Source organism: Pyxicephalus adspersus, chromosome 6, assembly GCF_032062135.1.
Source record: "Pyxicephalus adspersus chromosome 6, UCB_Pads_2.0, whole genome shotgun sequence".
Classification (NCBI taxonomy): domain Eukaryota; kingdom Metazoa; phylum Chordata; class Amphibia; order Anura; family Pyxicephalidae; genus Pyxicephalus; species Pyxicephalus adspersus.
Window position 1 is genome coordinate 30,629,824 of NC_092863.1, and position 23,326 is coordinate 30,653,149.

The 23,326-nt window shown below is 37.0% G+C and overlaps 1 protein-coding gene and 1 long non-coding RNA gene across 2 annotated transcripts in view; one reads left to right on the forward strand and one right to left on the reverse strand.

Moving 5' to 3' along the window:
- IPO4 (importin 4) overlaps positions 1-23,326 on the forward strand; it is a 47,479-nt gene that overhangs the window by 17,968 nt on the left and 6,185 nt on the right. The window contains 11 exon segments of the mRNA XM_072415065.1: positions 948-1,061; positions 1,151-1,274; positions 4,258-4,369; positions 6,897-7,003; positions 11,462-11,539; positions 12,129-12,301; positions 12,747-12,940; positions 13,029-13,076; positions 21,160-21,285; positions 21,781-21,989; positions 22,853-22,985. Of these exon segments, the coding sequence (XP_072271166.1) occupies positions 948-1,061; positions 1,151-1,274; positions 4,258-4,369; positions 6,897-7,003; positions 11,462-11,539; positions 12,129-12,301; positions 12,747-12,940; positions 13,029-13,076; positions 21,160-21,285; positions 21,781-21,989; positions 22,853-22,985 (1,418 nt within the window).
- Positions 16,008-20,361, reverse strand: LOC140333399 (uncharacterized). The gene is made up of 2 exons (XR_011921349.1): positions 19,324-20,361; positions 16,008-17,124 (listed from the first exon to the last, which is right to left on the reverse strand). It is a non-coding gene; the product is annotated as an uncharacterized lncRNA (long non-coding RNA).

Sequence of the window (23,326 nt, forward strand, 5' to 3'; positions counted from 1 at the left end):
ATTAAAATTTAGTGTTTGTGTTTTGTGTCAGTTTGTTCTGTAGCCAGGCAAAAGGAACTCTTATAGCCCAAACATTCAACCATCCAAATGTGTTTAGAAATCTCTCCGGAAACAATGTCCAGTTCACAAATCTCTTCTGCACAGCATAAATCACTTCAGATTGTTCCACAGTTCATGTACTTCAATTTTCTTCCCAGCTAATTTCTTAAAGAAATAATTATTCTTGTCTATGTTTCAGTTTTCTCTGTTCAGTTCTTTATTCAACTAGTTTATTCATTTGTTTTGAGCTATGCACATTTCTAACAACCCACCAGCCAACGGGAGGGCTACTCGCCAATATCTAAGCATCTCTGCTCCACTGATTGTTAGGATAAAGTGTTCCCATTGACCAGCAGTCTTTAGGGAGCAATTCTGGCTCAATTATGTCTCTGCTGATTAATTAGTGCATGGCAACCCGTAGATTTTATAAATATAAGGAAGCTTTCATGGACTTTCAAGACTTTGCATCTATCAAGTTGTATATGACCCTCCTTACAATCTTTTTCACACCACTAGGTGCCAGCAGGGGCCTAATGACTGGACATTAGGGCTAGCACCACTGCATCGATCTACCATTCAGTCTAAATTAGTTGTTTATGAGCAATTACATACATTTAAAACATTAGTTTAGGATCACATTAGAGGGGTTTACATTTATTTGTGCATCAACAAGAGAATGGAGCAGTGGAGGAGAATAGCAAGTTTGAGTATTACTGGGTCATTGAGTGAATTTTTAGGTTCTATTCAGGGTAAAGTGACGAGATCTCTTGGAATACTTTGCATTTACCCAGTCAGTTTCTGCATCATTTGTAACATGCTCTTTGCTCTTTTGTAATATATTCCATTGTATATTTTTTCTGTGGACCCCTCATTCAATGTATTCTAATTTTTATGATTTTCTCCTCCAGCCAGTGGTGCTGAAGAATTACTAAGGCCATACTTCTCACCAGTAATGGAAGTACTAAAAGTCCATCTAATGCACACAGGAGAAGACGGAAGACCTGTACAACTCCAGTGTCTGGGTAAGGGTAAAAGAAAGCAAACAAAAAAATTGAAATTGGAAATGCATTGCTTCCTTTTTGATTGTGTCTTTGTGTTTTCTTTACATCAGAAACCCTTGCTGTCTTGGTCTACTCACTAGGGAAAGAATCCTTCCTGCCTTTGGCGGAAGACTGCTGTCTCCTAGGACTCAATTTATGTGACAGGATTGATGATCCAAGTATGAGAAGTTGTGCGTAAGTATCAGTGTACCCTTACTGTCCATACATTTCTGGTTGTGTCTTGTAAAAAACATATGTAAGCCATTCAATGTTTTAACCAATTAAAGAGGAAGTAAACCCAAAAATGACCTAAAACAAAACAACAAAAACTCACTTACCATCAATCCCGCAGGGAAGTCTATCTGTCCGGAGGGTTCTTCCATCGGGTCCCACGTCGTCCCGTCTTCAGGCGGTGCTTTTTTTTAAAAAAAATTTTTTTTATATAAAAGGGTTGTCCACCCTTTTATGTAAAGTGAAATTTCTGAGTTTAGGTACGCTTTAAGTAATATTTTTGCAGAGGGCCAGGTAGTTTCTCCAATGCAAGCAGAGCAGCAACAAAATAATGTAATTTTACCAACTAAATTAAAGACTGTTTAGTAGACCCTCTTTGAGGTTATCATTGCAATGATGAACGTCATCTTCACTTCCTCGTTGGTAACTTTTATTACTGGGAAAGAAGATAAGAAATCCCAACATTAAGGCTATGTACACACTTGCAATAACTGTTGTTGCAAAACGAACGATTGACGACCGATCAACGATTATGCACCAAATATTCTGAACGATCGTTTAGTGCGCGATTCTGTACATGCTGTAAGGATACGATCGTTCAAATATATTCCACCAACAATGTACACAAACTAGATATGATCGTTTGAATGATGCAGGAAGTGACATGTACCTGAGAACCATGCACGATCACTGAACAACTGTACACACAATAGATTGCGAATGATCGTCGCCCAATCAGATCCGACGGTCGTTCATTTCCATCAACTTTCCTTGTTCGTCGGCGTTGTTGGCCAGTTGTTGTGCACTTTTTTTGTTAAAGATTATTGGCCAATCAGTCGTCAATCATTTGTTTCCAATGTCAATTATTGCACATGTGTACGTAGCCTTACACTTGTCACTGGAGCTCGTTTTGGAAAATGTCTTGTGTTCCTCTTGGGTCTGTCTACCCCATCCTTGTGCTATCTTAAAAAAAAAATTCACTTCAGTTTAGATGTCAGTGAGTAAATTGGTTTTCCTGAAAGTAGTGGGTAAATATTTGTTTAGCCAGATATCCTTCTCCATCCAGTGAACTAATAAAAGGCTATATTGGCATTGGTGATGTTGGTGCCCTTAGTTCTTAGTGTTCACTTTGCACAAATTCAGACCCATATGAGAGTTTCAGGCAATATCAGTATGATATATGCTCACCTACTGTTTTTTGTTTTTGTTTTTTTTGTTTTTTTAAAGTAATGGTTTATACATCATTGTGGGCAAAAGGGCACCTTTGCTATCTCACTTAATATCAGTAATTTACATCCTTTGAACATTTACCTAGAAAATATTGGCTTATCCATCTTGTATACACACTAAACAGACAAGAATATGCAACCGGACAAGACCTTGAAGTGTCTGCATGATTTAGTGATATCCAGAACAAACTAGTAACTAGTTTTCCAAAGTAAGGTACACATAGAAAAGGTTAGTTCACCAAATAATTAAATAACAATTGTACACTTGCCAGATAGTCGGCAAAAAAAAGTGTAAATACATGGTTAGCTGCACTGCCTTGTAAAGTGTGGTTCCTAATTCTTTTCCAACAAAAACTTCCATATTGAGACATACTTAGCAAAGAATGAATTGAGATAGGTATGTGTTGAAAGTACAGTGTTGAAGCCAGAAATTTTTTAAGCTGTGTGGTAAAAAATTTTAGGTGGGCGCAGTCTCTGTATTGTGACCCGACTCTTCAATAACCACCCAAAAGGAGGCAGGTGGTCACCGAAAAATGCCAGGTGGTGTGCCCTGCTAAAAAGGGCTGGGGAGAACACAGAAGTGGACCATTTTCTAATACAGGTGCAGGGACCTACTATATATTCGGCACAGGTCAATGGCATGTGTTTTAAGCTGTCTAGCTCAGTGGTCGCCAACCTTTTCAGACCCATGGACCACTAAATTTACCGGCTCCGGACCACGCATGTGCGGGGAACCAGGTGTCGCTCAAAGAAACTTCCCCCATAGTAACGTCATAATGCCAGAACTGGCCCTCTCTCCCATCACAGATCTAAGCCTGCCCTGAGCCTGCGATCTGTACGGGGGGACCCCTCTCAGCAGGGTCCTTCTCCTAACCCTGTTCGGGAGCGCATTGTCTTGTAAACTACTGTTTGGCGACTGCTGGTCTACCTGGTGAGTGTTCTGGAATTTTTTTGTCTTGTACGCTTTATAGAAAACTTTTTAATTGATTTACCCTTCCCCCCCCCCCCCCCCCCCCCCAAAAAAAAAAAATTGTCATACCAGTTTAAGTAAAGGGTTGTTTAACATACAACACATCTATCTCATTTTAGATTTGCTGATTTTTTTGGGATGATACAACATCTAAGGGAGTGGATTTTTAAGTTCCATGAAATGCATCACTTGTTTTGCATGGACCCATTTATTTACATATCTCTTAAATGGAGCTTTGGTTTTTGTCACCTAGGAGTAACACATGATAGTATGGAAAATAGGTCTTTCAGTACAAACTGTGGTCCATCTGCCTTCCATTTAACCAAATATAAATCATTTTTCTGTTCCAGATGTAAATGTTTTTTTCTGTTTTGCTAAATGTAATGTTTACTAATGTAAATGATAGTGTTTTTATAGTCATTGTGTCCCTAAACGTCTTTCACAGCTGTTTTCCCTCAGCGTGAATGTTGTGATACTGTATGTGAACACACAAATGTTTGGAATTTGAGACCATATACAGTATATTTAGTGTCTTTTATTGCACGAAAAGTAGAATAAAAGTGTTTTTTTTGGTTCCTATATTAAATAAAATATGATCTACTTCTTCATAGAGTTTGAATTCTTTAAATCACAAAATAAGAAAAGATCCACACACTTCTATTCTTTATACCTTAAAGTAACATGCATGTTACTTATATAATTTTGAGTGCTACTTCCTTTTTTCATTTGAATAAACTATCTCTTTCAGCTACCACTTGTTTGGTGCCATCTCAGAAGTTATGGAAGATAATATTTCTCATCACCTTGAGAAAATGACAACCATGATGCTTTTGTCCCTAAAGTCAAGAGAAGGAATAGTCGTAAGTAGACTTAGTAAGAGATTTAACCTCCCTAGCGGTCTAATTCTGACCGTATTTCCATGCAAAAAGTGGTAAAATTTTTTGCATGCAAATCTTTTTTAGGCTCGGTCTGCATGGATGGTTTTAAAAACGCAAATAAAAGTTCCTATCACGTTTACATACGTTTTTATGCACTTTTACAAGCGTTTTAAAGCTTGACTTTAAAACGCTAAAAAACTTTTTTAAAAACCCAAAGACACTTTTTAGTGGAAATTGCCACAATATATCCCAATGACAGGATGATTCCCATGGCTCCAATCATGACATGAGCACAGCCATGGGACTCCTCCTGACAGTGAGGGATCCCCAGGCACTAGGGGTTTAATGAGGACAAGGATCTCCATTCACCTCTAGTGCTTTGCGATTGGCTGAGGTTTTCTGTTTCTCAGCCATTCAGCACTAGACTTGAATGCGGAGACACTTCCTGTCCTAGGGTGACAACAGTCACCCATGGCACTTTATCTGTGGTGGAACAACATTTTCACTTTGGGACATGAAGTGCATAAGGACTACCTTGGAAAAATGCTAACTGTTAGCAGAGATGGACTGCACAGGAATTATTAGCTTACTTGATTTCTGGCCTGACTAACTAGTATTAGTTTGCGCTTATAAGTATATTTAAGGGTTGATGTACACTTTTATTTCACTTTATTATTTTCATTTAAAATACGTTTATGTCATTTTATGTATTATGTTCAATGTTTTTCATTCAGTTATCAAATAGTCACACTTAATGTAAAAAAATACACTGCAATGCTACTTTGTTTATTACCAACCAACCAAAATGCCAGATTTGAATATATCATAAGAATATATGTTCCAGCAATCCTTTGGCATAGTTGCAGTGTCATTTTAAAACCACAGCACTCCAATAGTCATTTGTCAGCCTTTTAGATTCCTAGTTGATAACTGGCCTGCATCCCACTGCACACTGTGCCTAGGAAGGCTTTAGGCAGACTAGTATGTAGTCCCTAATTGTCCAATAAATTATGGAGGTTTTTGTGCTCTGAGCTCAAACTATGTGCAACCAGACCCCTAAAATCCTTGATTTATAACCTGGGGCCTCATTACAGAGCAACATAAGCTCACCGGTTTTCCTTAACTGTATATGTATTTGCATATCATAAAACATATGTTAGCAAATTGAAAGCAGCAATAACATGCAAATCTCAAGCAACTTGAACTGATCATGCACATTGCGACGTCTAATCTTATTCTCCACTTAGATATGCTGTTTGTCATATTTATAAATCAATAGGGAGGTTTTGGAATGCGCACGTCTAAACACAACATCAGGAAATGAAAGCAGTTCATATGTCCTAGAATATTGTAGGGTTCAGGGCTCATGGGATGCTCTGGAGGGACATGTACATTTATGCACTCACTTTTAGGTACCTGTAGTTTATTAGCTTCCTAACCTATATTTACTTTAAATTTTTCTGGTCGGTGTAGGTTATGGTTAATGCAAACATTTGAACCAATGGCTCCTCATGCCCACATAAACCTAGCTAAAAGTTAAAAAATATATTTGCACACACCTTAAGCTTAACAGGCTTGTTCTGGGGAATATTGCTTACAGTTTGGTCCCATCTGCCTGCTTTTGTGTCTTTTGTATTAAGGAAGAAATTGTCAGCAGTCAAAGGTACATGTTACAAAGTAGATATGAACTTTTGGAAATATACCAAAGGCTACAGAAAGTAAAATGTGTTACATTTATAGATGCTCATATTATTTCTCATTATAAAATTATTATTTTAGTCCTTTTTACATTTAGACGCGACAAAAGAGGTCTATATGTGCTGTATTGTCCTAGAGCCGCATTTACGGGAACTTTTGAAGGTTCGGCATTTGTTCGATCGTATGGCACTTTGCCGGGTAAATCATTTATTAAAAAAAAACTCTGGCAAAAAGTATCCACACAACTTTCCCTAACAAAATGAAACACTTTAACATTAAAGAGAGGTATTTATAGAGCAGTATCTTAATTTCACTTGACCCCCCAGACTTTACTGCACATCATGGCCTGCAGTTTGCCATTCAATAATACAAGCTGTAGAGTAGAGCCTGAAATGCCCCATTGAGTTCTCTCCGCTTGGCTTCATTGATGGAAAATAATTGAAGGAGAGGCCAGTCACAAGACGTTGACAAAACAAGACTTGGCTTTCCTCCTCTTCTTATTTGCTTTCGATTCATTTAAATACCATTCTGCTTGTTTTGAAGTCCCAAAGAAAGAGAGTATATATCACATATAAAACACACTGATGAGCTTTATCAATATTTTATTATTTATTTTATGATAGTGGTATAATACTTAGAAATTGAGAGCAATCACCAATTGAGAGCATTTCACCAATAGCATTAATGAAACACAGATAGGACTACAAAAACTGCATTTTCACAAAGCAAAAATGTGTTCATTTTTATGTCTACTACTTTTAGTGGATTCACCTTAATTACTTATCTGTTTTTTCTAATTCTTTTCTAAAAGCTGCATTACAATGAGAATCACTCCTTTATGTTGTTTGATGATGAAGCTGATGATGAAGATGCTGTAATTCAAGAAGACGAGGATGATGAAGATCCTGATGTTGAGGGGTAATGTACTACCACCTATGTTTCTTTATTTTTCACTGATTGCAAGAAAATAAATTGCTAACAACCCTAGGCATAAAAGGATTTTCTGTAAAACATATATAGTTTTCTGTATGAATTTTCTAGTTTGGAGCATATTGTTCTGCTCCCAAGTTACCTCACTAAATTGAAAAAAGGCAGAAGTACTTTATGCTTATTACATATCTGGCAGAGATCCCTAATTGAGTGAATGAGAAAAAAAGGGCCAAACCTATATGAAGGACTGTATAATTCTTCAGCATCACACTTGTAGGAAACAAAGTGTTAATTCCCAAACTTAGTAATTCCATGTGTGAAAAAAACATGCCACCTGCTGCTGAACAGTGGGTGATTATCAAGTCATCAAAGACAAAGCTAACTAACTGAAACTAGTGATAATCATACATGTGCAGCAGCGCAGACACAAATCTATTGATTATGCCTAGAAAAGCTTAAATGAGTGAGAATGCATATATTATAGAATATTTCTATGCAAATAAAAGTACTGTGTGCATCCTTTTGCTGAGTAAGCAATGCCATCTATACTTGCGAACCTGCAGCAGAAGTGGAAACTCCAATTAACTATGGACTTTGTTGCTACATGTTCATTTTTTTTTTTGCTGGCTAAATATTAACATACCCCACTTTATAGATGCACCTTATTGCTGGTGTCTATAATTCTTTTTTTTCATTGTTGTCATTCTGCAGCATAGCACACTTTATGTGCAGGTTGTGTATTATTACTGGGAGCAGAATTTTTAGTATTAACATAACTGAGGACTGTCTAGTGCAAATTTTTCTCCCAGGTGTGCTTGCAGTGAAGCTGAGGTTGATGCCAAAACTAGAAACTGCAGCCAGAGCCAAATTGTGAATTTAATAGGAGACACATTTTTTCAATTAACTTCTTCTGAGAACATAAGTAACATAATGGGTGCATGCTAAGTTTTTATTTTTTTTAATGCGGAGAGTTTTGAGGAGCATAAAACTGATTCATGCTGATTACCTGAAATCTTGTGAGGGACACATAACCAGGGTAGTGTACTTCATATGTACATGTGAGGTGCTTTATGGTTGGCCTTGACATTGGTAGGTATAAAAGTTAGCCTGGGTATAAAAAACATATTTGTGTACGTGACAACCCTTTTTCATGTTTATGTATAGCACTTCTAGTTTGCCATTCTGGAGCTCATATGCATAATATTTGAGCCTTTACAAGTTGTGCTGTTCATGTGAGTAAATGAGTTTCAATTAAGACTGGTTCTCCACACGTGACCACACCAAATGCTTTGACTACTCAATTCTTCAGGCAGATGTCTATATTAGAAGGTTATGTATCTTTATATTACATGCTTCATTATTGTAGAATTCAACAAAAATAATCCACACAGAGTTCTTCAGTCAAAAAAAAAATTGTTCTTTTATCTATTTAACCAATGGACATTGTACTAATAAACCTCCATCCGAAAACTATTATGTCAGGGGTGTCAAACTCTGGCCTGGGGGTCAAATCTGGCCCCCAAAGGAATCCTAAATATGAAGAGCAGCTGGCCTGTCGCTGCATTAAAGTAGCGCCGCTACTACAATTACAGGCATCACTCGCGTCTATAGACCAGCGTGCTCTCTGCCAATGCATGGCCCTGCATAGGACTGTTTTATAGACGCAAATAATGCCGGGAATTTTTGTAGCGACGCTATTTCAATGAAGAGGGAGTTTCAGCGGCGGGCCACTCCTAAGCTTTAGCTCCGCATTGACCACATCTGGCATTTCCAGCACTCCCCCTCAGCTGTACTTTTTCTTGCTACTCAAAGGCATGGACATGAATGGTTGGATTTTCATAGAAGAATATTGTTATTATTATTGTTAGCCTGTGCAAAAAGGTTACCATTGAAATTTAACTCAGAAGGCTACAAATAGAGAAAGATGCATAAGATTTTTTCTTAAATAAAATAAAAAAAAAATGTTTATGCCTCTTGCTCTATTATAGGCTTGTTCCAGATTGAATGTGAAGCAAAACCTTTTTCCAAATCAAAAGCGTTTATATCTAATGAGAAGGAAAAATTTCCTCAATTTTTTCAGTAAATTTCAAGGTTGACCCGCCACTTTGTCTAAGTTTTTGATTTTGTCCCTCTTTGTTATTGAGTTAGACACCCCTATGCTATGTTATCACATAATAGTGATCCAACACCCTATATATACAATGCACAAAGCATCTATTGAGATGCAGGGCACTCTCTGTTGCTCCTGAAATATATCGGAACAGACACAGTAACCATGTACTACATGTTATCTCATTTATAGCCAAAAAAGTTTTTAAAAGGTTTTTGCATCTTGTCATTGGAAAGGATTTTTTTGCCTGTTATGGAATATTGCTATAAGGCTTTGCTTTCTTCCAATAGAGGAAGAAAGGGTGAACTTTGATCTGTGTAATGTCCTGCACAGTTGTCTTTGATCTGTGTAACTTCCTACACCACTGTCATCCTTAGCTGAGTCTGAAGTCCAGGGTGAATATGATTAAGCCTGCTGCAGCTTAGGAGACACAGATAAGTAGTTTTGTATGTTCCAGGGTCACTTAGTATCTTGTACCACTTATGTACCCTTTATTGTCATTATAGCTTGTTAAAAGAAAATAGAGACCGATATGATTTACTCAATGGTACATTGCTGGTACATGGTCCAGTGCTGTGATATGGAAATGGAAAGAATCCTAAGCTGTTTAAAAATTTTGACTGGATCAAGAGGGCTTAAACAGAACTGTATCTGCACTTTCAGCAACTGAATCTAGAGAAAGGGAGTGAAGGAAAAACAAATATGTATATATGGGGAGGGAGACATTAAAGTGAATCTGGTGCTTTGCTCTTCAGCAAGCAAAGTATAGGTGCGCTTAAAAGTAATGCTGATATTACAGTAAAAATAATTGTGAATGTGATGTAACCTGTTTAAAGTAGGTGCCCTCACTTACTTCTCCTCTCAATATCCCATACTAAGTACACTGAGGATTCCTTTAGTATGTGATGTTACTTGCCTTTTAGTATCCCTAAATGAAATTTTAGGGTACACTTCAGGATCAGGGCTTAATCAAAAGATGATACTCATCCCATTGGATGCGTACAATGGTTCTTAACAGCAACAAAAGCAATATCCCAATTTCCCGGGGAGTACCTATTGTCATATTCTCTTACTTGGAAAAGTCAGGTAAGGACAAAGGCTCACATCTCTGTAATTGAATATAGGAAATATCATTGTCAACATTCAGCTATTAGCTATTAACTAAAACATCCTCCTCATACTATTTTATATTGTCAAAAGTATGCACTAATGAAGATGATACATAACCTGTTATTGGCAGCATAATTTATTTATTATTATCATATATACATATGTAGATTGTGTACCTCCATTTGCTACTCCTCTCATGACATCAACAACTATAATTTTACTTCTTGTCAGGTTACCCTAACCCAGACAAGAATGTTAAGGGAGCACAAGATGTTCACAAGGACACAGGATGTTTATATACGTTCATAAGTACATTCACAATACATGAATTAAGTAATCCATATTTTCTGTTTATTTTACTAAAAATATTAACACTTTGTAGCTTTTTAGAAGTAGCACCAGAAAGCCATGCTACAGTGGCAGAGTACCTGAGATTCACCCTGTTGCTATTCAGTTCCTGGTATACCTAGAGGAGGGGTGTCTGGTATGCAACGAGGAGTACAGGTGCTTTATGATGATGATCATATCTTCATAGTTTTTTCCCATGACAAGTTTGCTTTAACACCATTAATTTCCCAGGAGTACTTTGTACTTTTTCATGTTTTATTTGTTTAAGACTTTTAGAGCAGGATCTTGTAGCTAAGCCCACAACAAACTCTTTCATCACAGTTCAAATATGCATGGACACTGAAGTTTATTTTACTTTGTTTTTAAGAAAACAAGATATGTGTAACATTGGAGGGCATGTCAGTAATTATTTGTAACCACAATAACACAATGATCGTCTCAGTGACATTAGCAATGATTTTTCACCACTGTAGTTTTGCTCGGATTCCTAAGCCCTACGCCAGTTCAAAGCAGCCATATTTTCTTATACTGTCTGTGGATTACCTCACATCCGGCCGTGAAAATTAGCTAGGTGCAGTACCTTGATTGGAGAAGGATTAAAGGGTCTAGATCACCTGTAATATTTTTTCCAGGATTAGAATAAAAGAAACAAGTTGTAATATTTATTAACTTTATTACTAGTGTTCTAGGATCCTCCCACATCCTCAGTGTGCAAAATTATACATTGCTGATCTATGTTTTCACAGCATCTGTTTAAATAACAATCAATCCTCTCCAAGGTTGCACCAGTACTCTGAATGCTGATGGTAACAAAAACAATTAAAAATGCTAATAGATTTCTGTTCCTTAACATAAAATGGATCATTGTGTGTTTACAGGTTCAGTGTAGAGAATGCTTATGTGGATGAGAAGGAAGAAGCATGCAGCTCTCTTGGTGTGATTGCACTAAATGCCAGGTACATTTTATATTCATTCACTTCATTCATCCCATCTCTCTAAATCTGTTAACATAAACTCCAATTATATTAATCTTTATTGTTTTTCTTCCACATCACTTCAATTTGTTTTGTGCTGTTAATACATTTTGTTTAACCAAACATTATTTTTTCTCTTCTGTTGTTTTTTTTTTTAATATCTTTAAACTATGAATTATCATTTTTATGTCCTAATTTTTGCCTTCTCCCTTACCTTTACTTTAAATGCTGTTTGTATGGGTTCTTTTTTTTTCTTTCACCATTTGCTTGGCACAGGCTAGTAAAATCTTGTTGCTGTCAGTAGCTGTAGTTATAGTTTTTGTGGTTCTTTAAGGTGAAGCTGTCTTTACTAAAACATTTGAAAATAACAGTGCAGGCACCCAAAGTGGTGTCTTTCGGTATCTCTCTTAGTTTTGAAATTAATTACCTTGTAGCACTCAGACTCCAGGCTAAAACTGAACACAGAAATTAACACCCTGCTGACACCAGCAAACCTCAGACCTATTTAGATAAATGGAAGAGTCTTCTCTACACACAAGGTTTTGACATTGACAGTTTAATGACGGGGCAGGGCTGAAACCTTTTTTATTCTCAACAACTCTTTTATGAGATTAATGTGAGTCATTGTTTTTTGATAGTCTCCTCATTCCAGTGTCCGTAAGGCAGCTTATGAGGCTTTGGGAAAATTTGCACGTTCCATGAATTTAGTATGCCAGAAGAACCCTAGTGAACCCAACACTGCAGGTGAGATGGCCCTTGCTGGGCATGCACCATGATAAAAGGACAATCATACTGAACAATTTACATCAATATATTGTGTTTCTATTTGCTGTTGTCTGGCTGTTGTGCTGATCCAATGGGTTTGAGTTTAAGACATTAAACAAGAACAAGTATGTAGATCCCGATTTCTGACTGCACTTAATTGCTGCATGCTTGTTTCTGTTAAGTAAACTTATGGAAAAAAATACCAGCCAGACCTTTTAGAAACTTTGGCAACCTCTTTTTGTTCAAAGTACCTGTTTTGTGAATCGTAAGCAGTGTAAACAATAAAAAACTAGAAAAAACAAACCAGGTCGTATGTAATCTGATTTGTAGATAAATAAATGTTTTTTCTCGTTTGGTAAAATATATATTTATTTAGTGTTCATTTTTAGTTCCAATCTCACATATTCTTTTTACTATCTATCAGCACTGCTTCTCCTCTTGGATCTCCTCATCCCTGCCTATCTGCATGGGGCAGTACATGATAAAGAGCGTGAAGTGGTGATGACTATTTTAGATTCTTTGAACAATTTACTAAAAGATGTGAAGGCCCCATGTGTCAGAGGACCCGAACAGCTAGACAAAATGTGTGCAGTCATCAAGGCAGTGCTGCAGAGCAAGGTAATTCATTAATTCACTGATTATATTCACCGTTTATATTCACAAGTACTTCCTACACTTTCACTATAAACTGGTTTTATCTTCACAGACTGCGTGCCAGGATCCAGAGGGTGAAGATGAAGATGACAAACAGCAGGTTTGCTATTTGTAGATTTTTCTTAGTCCTTTTACTTTCTGTACCACCACACTACAGTACTGCATTTCCTCACAGCTCTCCAGTAGTTAAAATCTGAAATTACAGCTCCTGGACTAATTGCAGGCTATATTACAGCTCCCAGTGGAGGTCAGGGGAGCTAGTATAACTACATTTCTAGTACTGGCCCATTTTCAAAGCGAATTTGTTTTAAAAGGCACCTTTTTTTTACAGTGTTTCTATTCTTTATGTATTTTAATAATCATTATTGTATTACTATGGCCATTTACAATTACTTTCTTCCTTTTACCTTGACAAAAAAAATCTAGAAGGGAATCAGCCTTTCATTTTCAACAAGTAATGAATGTGAAAAGCTGACACTATTTCTGAGAGGTTCAACTTTATTGAAACTAATTGCTGTTAAAACTTGAAGCTTGAGATGACTCACAGGATAAGCAGCAAAACTGCTTTATGTATATTCCTTGACAGAATTAATCTCAAAGCTTGTTAGACCGTCTCTGATTGAGTTATAAAGCAAAGGTCAGAAATGGCCTTGGTGTATGAATAACTTGTAAAAACATTCCAGGCACAAAGATTACCTGTTCAGATCTCATTCAGATGAGCTGCATCTTACTGCTGTGCATTTCACCAGAATCTACATGGTCTTTCCCACAGAAATAACAAAAATGTTGTTTGCATAAAATGATTGGTCAACTAGAAAGGATGACCAACAATTTTAAGCTGAAAATTACACTTTTTTTCTTATAGAGGCCTATAGATCAAACCAAAAAGAGTGGGCACCTTAAATAAAGGGAAGGTTAGAAGCTTACAGAGTTGATCCTTATGGGGAGCTTAAAATTTTTTTTTTTTTTTTTTGCAAATGTCGCCCACTTGTCGTTTACAAAAACCCTAACATAGATTACAGCAGGTTTACTATTTGAACCATTTATATATTTTTACAAGATGATCATATCCCCTGCTTATATACCTCTCTCTCCTCAATGCACAATAAATTCTAAAAAAATATTTGCAAATCTTTCTGAATCTGATCTCCTCCTTTTTTTTTTTTTTTATTTGGTTGCCCTTTTGTTTTTTTTAATGGATTGATGCCCAAAAGTAAACTTTATATTCCAAATGAGGTTTTACTAATGCTTTGTATAGATGAAGAAGTAGATTTCTTTCTCTGGAGTATTGAGTTCTTTTGTTTCAAGTATTTTGCTTGCTTTAGAAACTTTTGTACAGATCACCTGGCTGTCTTCCAATTTGCTAAAATGAAACTGGCAGAAGGTACAAAAAAGAGGGAGGAAAGATCTATAAGTAAATATATAAAGCACAATTAAGACTATGGTTTTGTGACTTACATAAATAAGAACTTCATGAAGCAATGTTTACCTCTAAGCTGTAACAAAATCCCATTGCAGTTTTAGAGTAGTGCAGTCTTCCCACTTACTGAATTTTAACAGTATAAAAAAAATTCACAAAACATATCTTGTTAACTTCATTCCAATGATTTTAATTTGGAGAGATTATTCTATTGATGAATTTACAAACATGAGCAAATTGTTGGTACCCCTTGAAACCATTGTTTATTCTTTATTTATCAAAAATTAGTTTTGCTTTAAAATTACATAAATTAGAGTGTGTTAAATATTAAAAGAAAATAGCCTGCACAAAAATTAGGTAGCTCTGCTTGCAGTACATTGTTTCTGGACAGCATTTTTCACCGGTACTTCAATATAGTCCAGTGTTTAGTCTATTCTCTTAGTGGTTACTTTTAGCTGTGTAGTTTGGGTCATGATCTTGTTGCAGGATCTTAACTGAGACTGAAGACTGAAACAATGCTTTCTGGCACTAAGCAATTTATTTAATGCAAGAATGTCTTTATAGTCTTGAGACTCCATATACCCAGTAAATATGGTCTTCTTTTCTCTGAAGTCTTCACTTTTTTGACTCAACAATAGAGCTAATATGACAAACACTGATGGACCTTGACCTTAGAATTTAGTTTGTATTCTTTGGAAATTTGTCTTTAAATTTTAGCCTACCATTCTCACTATCTTTCTGTTCGTTCTGGGATCGATTTTTCTTTTGTGACCCCTTCCAGGGAGGTTGGTACAGTCCCATGAACCTTAAATATCCTAATTTTGTGTGATTACAGGTACATCAAGCTGCTTGGAGATGGTCTTCTAGTCTTTGTCTTTAACATACTCATATTTATTTTTTCTGATCTCCGCAGAGAACACTTTTTCTGTAAAATATCCGGTTATTAGAGGAAGTAAACCCAAAAACGACCCAAAACAAAAATAATACACTTTCCTCTATTCCCACAGAGCAGGAGGTTTTTTCCATAGGGTCCCAAGTCATCCCGGCATCCATCTTCGGGCTGGCATGCTAGGCGCTGTCATCTTCTCCCTGTTCTTTTGGGTTCTTCTTACTACGTCACCTGACGCAGGGGCGAGATCGGGTGACATAGATGGGGGGAAAAAACGCATGCGCAGTGAGATCTGCAATTTCTTTCTCTTTTGGCGAAAGGTCTCCTTCTGCACATGCCCGAGAAGGAGCAGCCAAGAGCCTCCTGGGATGTGTGACCTAGGTATCCCAGGAGGCTCTGCTCTCCCATTTATTCTTTAATTAAGGGGGCAGTGCTGCACCACTTATTTTTATTTAGCTGTAAGGGTACCAACAAATCTGTTAATGGCTGTAACTAAAGTGACTTGATTTCCAAAGAGCTGGGATTGTTCTGCATGTTTCTCTCTGAGCCAAGAGAGCTCAGTGTATTTACCCAGCATTTCTAGTACAAGCAATGTTAGTGATGGCATAGACCTCCAGTGAGATTAGATAACAAATGCACATCAGTGTTAACTGAATTTTCTAAACCCTTTTACACTTAGAAAGCTGCAGTAAAACAGTTCAATTCATAATAACTAGCAGCACTTTTGTTTTTAGTTTTATTTTCAGTAAAAATTAAAATAAATATTAAGCATAGCATCACATAACATTATTTAACATTTCCTAGACCTACAGTTAGAAACGAGCCAATGCAAAGTTATATATGTAAATATCAGAACTCAAGTAAACAGAAAATATACATAAAAACCAGCACTGGTTTTCCTCCGTAGTGTCTTTCCACACTAAAGGAAGGAGGTGTCCCATCACGGGGCTGTTTGTATGAATTTAATTCTAGCTAGCCCTGTCTGCAAGCACTTGTCCAACAGAGCTAGCTAGCATTTACGGTAAGAACCATTACATATATAAAAGAATATATATATTTGTTACAGTACTTTTCTGCTTTTTAAACCTAGCTCATGCTTTAACTCTGTTATTTTTTTCCTCTTCCCCCAAATCAGGCTTTACTTATTATCTGCTTAGTATTCATGCTGTCTATATAAAGGATTTGTATAATGCCTCATTTGTGTGCGCTCTACAGCACTGTGCACTGTGATCAATGGCTCTGCGGTCTGTAGTTTAAGGAGGCCACACAGTCTGTCCAAAGCTAGAATCGACCATGAACTTACTGCCATGAAAGGAGGAAGAAAAATGAAGGACACTCCAACGCCCACAACCAACAAACTAGTCATCACTAGTTTATTCAGAGGGTGCCTCTTTTCTAGGATTGTTCTTGCAATGGAGCCCGTGCTTTCCGTTGTGCTGCAGAATAAAATAGAACCAAGTGCAAGGCCAATGGCGGGCAGCAACCAGTCAATTTTTTTCTCTTCATGAATATATTTGAAGGGGCAACCCCAGTCCCATTGCCTGCATACTGGTGGGCTGTCCGAAAGTGACAGTATAGGAAACTGGCTATAGGAAGCGGCAATTAACCAGCAAGTTAGGCTGAGGAGACGAGCTTGCATGGATAGAGTGACTTCTGTTCTGGCTGGTCCACCTCGTCGGTTTATGTGAGATCGGCTCCACTCTTCACTGAAGCACACCCAAGGGAGCAGCAGAGGGATGGTTTTGTGGGCCTCATTCTGGAAGCCCAGAAATCGCAGAAATACTACCTCTGTACTGGGAGACAGAATCCATCCTCCAATCCATAAAGATAGCAGAAATCCTATAGGAAAATCAACCATATTAGAAAAAATACTAACTAGTTTGCAGTTATTATTATTAATATTACGTATTACGCAGCGCTGTACATTAAATAGGGGTTGTAAATGACAGACAGATACAGCCAGTGACACAGGAGGACGTGAGGACCCTGCCCAGAAGAACTTACAATCTAAGAGGTGGGGGAAGTAGCATACAACAGGAGGGGGGGGATATGGAATGGTGTGGAAGTTTTTTTAAGCTTTCATATTTCTATGGCCCTTGTTCATTATGTTTTGATTTAGAGAGATATATGTTTGTCTTCTAAATGCCTCTTTTTTGGTTTGGTTTGACTGATCAGGCTGTTGGGCAGGGTTAAAATTGGTGGTTGGGGGGTGGAGGTTGCACCTGTTGGTTGCACTCACTGCTTTTCATTTTATTACAGAGATTCTGAAAAAATGGCATAAATTATTTCAAGCTAGAGACCGTCACAATCACAGTTCAAAATGTCTGTATTTATTCTATATACTGACAGTAATGGATGTCTTGAAAGCAACAATTCTCTTATTTTATTTTGAAAAGCAATAACTAGTCAAAAAAGTGTGTTTTTACCCTCCTATGTATGCCCTCTATCCATGTATTAAATTGCAGAAATAATTTGAGACATCTGATTACTTCACTGCACCTCTTCTAACTCCAAGGAGGAAATGAACTGACCTAGAGCCAGATATCAGGAGTGATAGTGACAACTGTATTGTGGGGTTCAGGTTTCATGTACATATCCTAACTGTGATGTTTGGCAGGTTGAGCACTATCTAATAGAAGGACCCCATAAGGTCTGTTGTGTAAGTAAAACACTAGACTGTTACTCCTACCACTTCATCTATTAAAGCTGATTCTGATCAGATTCATGGTCATAGTTTCCCAAAATGTTCATTGAGTGACATTGTAAATAGTTGGGTATAAGCCTCTTTGTTCTAATTATTTATGTTCAATGTGTTTACTTTTTCCTTTATAAGGTATATCACTTAGAATTACACTGTAAAATAAGCAAAAATATTTCCCATCATCAACGAACTTTCAAGCCTTAAAATGGCTGACATATCGGATATAATAGACAGCTCCAAAGCAACTGCAGACTAGAAACATAGAGACTAAGATGGCCTCTGTAAAGAATAGTTTTTTTTTCTACTTCTAAGTTTTTTTTTTTTGTTCTTTTGCTTAAAAGAAAAAGATGATTTGTTACTCATCTTTATATTACTCTACAACACACACATATAGCATATTTAAATATATATTTGGAACAATTTTAAAACTGACATATTTTTCCAGAAGGCAGATTCTAATTGCTTCATTACAAATATTGTCTTAATTATTATTTCAGCACACATAATAGACACCAGTGTAAATCACTTGTTTGCTGTCACAGGCATGACACAATGACCAATTTTCAGAATCATGGTTGTGAAATGATTGCATAAATATACAACGGTCACAGTGTCTCTTTAGTTGTGTTCAGAATTACGAAGATAACATTTTAGTGGAAGGCAGCAAAAATGCCAAGATTTGATCAATAAAGATAGTGACGGAGTCAAAGTCCAAAGTAACGTGTTTCTATGTGACACAAATAACATATTTTGCAAAAGTAATATAAACTAAAGAAAAATGTAGCAATTGATGTGATAGCTACAGAATTTAGTAGTCTGGAAGTATGAAGTAGCTCTTACAAGGAGAGTTTTATGTTATGTTAATCAATGTAATATAAATTCACATTAGTAGTTCTATTTATAAAGCAGGCCCCTGGTGGAGAATCTTCCTGGTTCATATGTTTTAATGGCAGGAATTGATTCTTCACTAGGGAATGTTTCAGTGAATGTCAGATTCACTGCTTTATATTTAGACCCATAGCTAACACACTTATGTATGTCTATTTAAATAGGGACATTTTTATCTACTTTGTAGGTCTTATGTTTAAAAAGTCTCTAGATTTACCATTCTCTATTAATTTGTTTTTTTCCCCCTTCATCGCACTGGCTTTTTTTCACACTCCATGTGCATTGTGAAAAGTAAACTACATGGAAAGTTTTGTAAGTTCTGAAAGTTTTAAATTAGTACTGTTGTCTCCTAAATTTTTCTAATCATTATTACTTTTGTGAAGAGATTAGTTTTTTTCAAATCTAAAATTATCAGTAGAATCATAAGATACAGCATGTGAAAGTCTCACCTGTGATCACTGTGTCGGTTACCATGAGGATGAGCAGGGAGATGATAGACGCCTGGTTGTGAACTTCTCGTAGACACAGGAATGGCAGAAAATTGAAGAAGCATTTTCCAGCTTGCAGACACAGGATAGTCTCCACAATACTCATATTTGTGGAGTGTTCATTCATCTCTCATGTGCACTGTCTGGTATATTGTTGTACAGCATTCAGTAATCTGTCATCTTTTCATAGTCAGTCTGTTTTTTTTTCTTTCTTTATAGACTTGCTTGTCTTGTTCTTTCTTTCTCACTAGTCTGCTCTTTCACATTTCAGAAGTTTGTTGATTTGATCTATGGTTCAGGAGTCTCTGGAAGATTATTAAACTCTTACTAACAGTCACCTAGCTCATATTTGCTCTTAAGGTAATTAACCTGTAGAGCAGGTAGATCAGCTAGACCAGGCATGGGTTGTCTCACACCCCACTGCTGCCTGGAGAAACGCCTACAGATCAGTGATTGTCTGTTAGTGGCACACCCACTGTACTGTCTCTTGTGATTTGACCCTTTTGTTTTAACAATGCTATAAAATGTCTGAAAGTGTTGTAGATTTCTCACCACCATTATTGAGCAGTGTTTTTAATATTATACCTTCATCACTTTCACCTTCATTTTCATTTTTTTTCTTATTGATCCTTAGCACCAAGGCAAGCCTCACATTTACCCTAACAGACACTTTGTGTAATATTTATAACTTGCTCCCTTTATGTCATGGTTAAAGAAACTCTTTCCTTTACCGCTGTTTCCTACGAAATATGCACTCTGTAGCTTATATATTGCTCACTAATAGTAGTACTTTTATTCCCTTTTTGGGCCCTAACATCTTTCCCCCCGAACATCTCAGAGATAGTAAAGCAGGCAAAAAAAAAAACTTTGCCCCTCATTTGCTTTCATAGCAGCCAGGGGAGTTGTTAGACTGAGATATGTGGGCTTTGCTGCTGATTTTTACAAAAAAGTTATTTGCTTCACCATTGTGTATTCTGCTTAGGGTACATGTGTACTGGAAAGAAGGTTTGTGTTTAAAACAGATGAACCATTATGTTTGAAGAACAGTGTGGCGTTAGATCTGTGTGTAATTGTATATTATTCATGTGATTTATGAAGCTCCTCTTGTAACTATGAAGCTCTTTTTGTGCAGAGCTCAGCTTAAAGTGACATTTTTCAAGGACATGGTATATTTTCCCACAGGTTTGTGAAGCCCAATGCAAATTCTCTATTTTAAGCTGATTTTTCACTCCCATTCAGGTTCAATTGGAATGATTAGAAAATATCTGTTATAATAAATAATTCCCTAACATCAAAACAATTAGGTACGAATTTGCTACACTGCAGACTACGGGTGTGGGAATCGATTGGTCATTTTGGGTAATAAAACAAATATATCTTTATAATAAGTGACACTACTATGATAAGGCGTATTTTGGTGCCATTGGCAGTTGCATTCTTGCCATGAAGTTAGTGTCCAAAAAGGCAAGTCGAAGGCAAAGGACCGCAGGATTCCTACAGCTGATCCTATTAATTACTAAAAGAAGCCATCTTATAAAATAACAGTGCTTTGCTTCCTTAGGTCAGAGCTTCTTCCTAAAACCCAAAGCGGATATTTTCATATAGCAGCCAGAGAAGTACAGAATGCACAGATCCAGAGTGGATCAGTCAAAAGCAGGGAGATCATTGCTTTTCACATCCAAAAGTACATTTTCCCTCCAGTAAGACTTTGGAAATACAGTGAGCAGCAAAGTAATGTCCTAACCACACTGATATACATCAGGCATAATATTTGTATTATTATTTTTTGTTTAACAGGCAGAATTGGATGCTATGCTGTTGGAGTATGCAGGAGATGGGATTCCACTGATTACTGCTGCAGTTGGAGGTGCAACGTTTGCACCATATTTTGCTGGTTTTCTTCCATTGCTGCTAAGTAAAATGGTGAGAATCATCATTTATTATAGCATTTCTAGGAGACTTATTATGTACTTTAAAAGCGTAAGCTCACCTTTTTTTTTTCAACTTGCTATGATTCACTTGAAAACATGGAAATGCATCCCTTTTTGTCCAAACAGGAGAGACCGTGGCCCTGCAAAAATATTTATTTTCTAGTAGAATGCATAAAAGAAAAGACTGTGTAAATTGACATCAAAGCATATTACTTGGCACTGAAAAGTATCAACCAGAAATCGGCTGTTATTTGGCAGTCCTATTTTTTTCTAGCAGCCCAGAGGGTGCGGAGACCACATTAAGGCTTTATAGCATAACACTAGACAGACCTCTCAATTACAGCGCAAACATCTATCTCTGAGAGACAAGGCTGCATTATTGGTTTCTTCTTCAATAGGTTCTAGACTTTCTAAAATGTTGGCCCACCTGTTGTTTTTTTTTTATACGATAGTAAAAATTATTTTATCATCTTTTCTCTCTACACAGAAGTCTAGCTGTTCTCCAGCAGAAAAGTCATTTGGAGGAGGTATTATGGCAGAATCATTAGTAAGTTTGGGGGAGGCAGTTGTACAGTTTGTCCCCCAGTTACTTCCTGCACTGATTTCAGGAACACAGGACAAAGATGATGAAGTTCGCAGTAATTGTGTGTTTGGACTGGGAGTTCTGGCAGAGCATGGAGGTGCTGCAATGCACAAGTATCCTACAAAATACTCCACATTTCTTGCTTCCTCAATTCATTTACAATTCATGTCTATATTGTGACCAGATCCAAAATATCTAAACTATACACACACACAGACCAAGCACTTTATCAACCACACCTTTCTTGTATCGGTTTAAGTCTCTGTTGTCTTCAGAACTGCTGTAATTCTTTGTGGCATACAGTGGATTCAACAAAGTGTTGGAAACATTCAACAGAGATTTTGGTCCATATTGATATGATAGCTTCCTCATTTTCTGCAGATTTGTCAGCTGGACATCCATGAGTTCAATTTCCTAGTGCACCTCATTTCATATGTGCTGTATTGGATTGATATCTAGTAAATGGGGAGTCCATTTGAGTACAGTGAACTCATTGTCATACTCGAAACCAGATATGAGATGATTATTGTGCTTTGTGACATGGTACAATATCCTGCTGGAAGTAACTATCGAAATATAAATACATTGCAGTATTAAAGGGATGGACATGGGCAGCAACTATGCTATGGTAGGCATTTAAATGATGCTTAGTTGGTACCAAGTTTCCCAAACTGTAGCAAGAAAGTATCCTTTAAACCATTTCACCACCACCTAAATCACCTTTCTTTCCTATTCTGAGGCCGGATTTGAACTTTAGCAGGTCATCTTGACAATGTCTATATGTTGAAATGCATTGAGTTGCTGCTATGTAATTGGCTGATTAGTTACTTGTGTTCAAGCAGTTCAACAGGTGGACCTATGACATTTTCCTAGGTAAATGACAAAGCAATATTGTTGTTTCTGCCTATCACACTTTGATAGACCCAGTCCTGTATCTCCTCACAATGTACTACACTTCTCCTTAACATATATGCAGACATTATCCAAAGTTGCTTTCAATATTATCATCTATAATCAGCTGTGAGAAGAACGGTCGAGCTCTGGACAATGTGTGCGGGGCAGTGAGTCGGATGGTGTTGAGTCACCCAGAAGGAGTACCACTGGAGCAGGTAACAGTCTATAGACCATGCCTTTTCTATTGCATTGATCAGTGCTATATAATTGTGTTCATTTTGCTAGGATCTACATATAATACTTACTTTGTTGGACTTTCACTTGTATTTACCTTGTAAGGCCCACTTTGGTTACTCAGTTTTAAATGGATTATTTAGTAAAATGTGTCTATTGTCTCCGTTTGTTAGATATGTGCACCTCAATTGCTGTCAGGAGTCCTTAGATTTGTATTTTATAGTGCAGAAAATGCAAGAATATGAATGAGATCCCCTAGAATGAGGTTAGATGAGTGAGACAATATGGGCTGGGTACTGCTGAGAAGCCTGAGAGTTTCTCA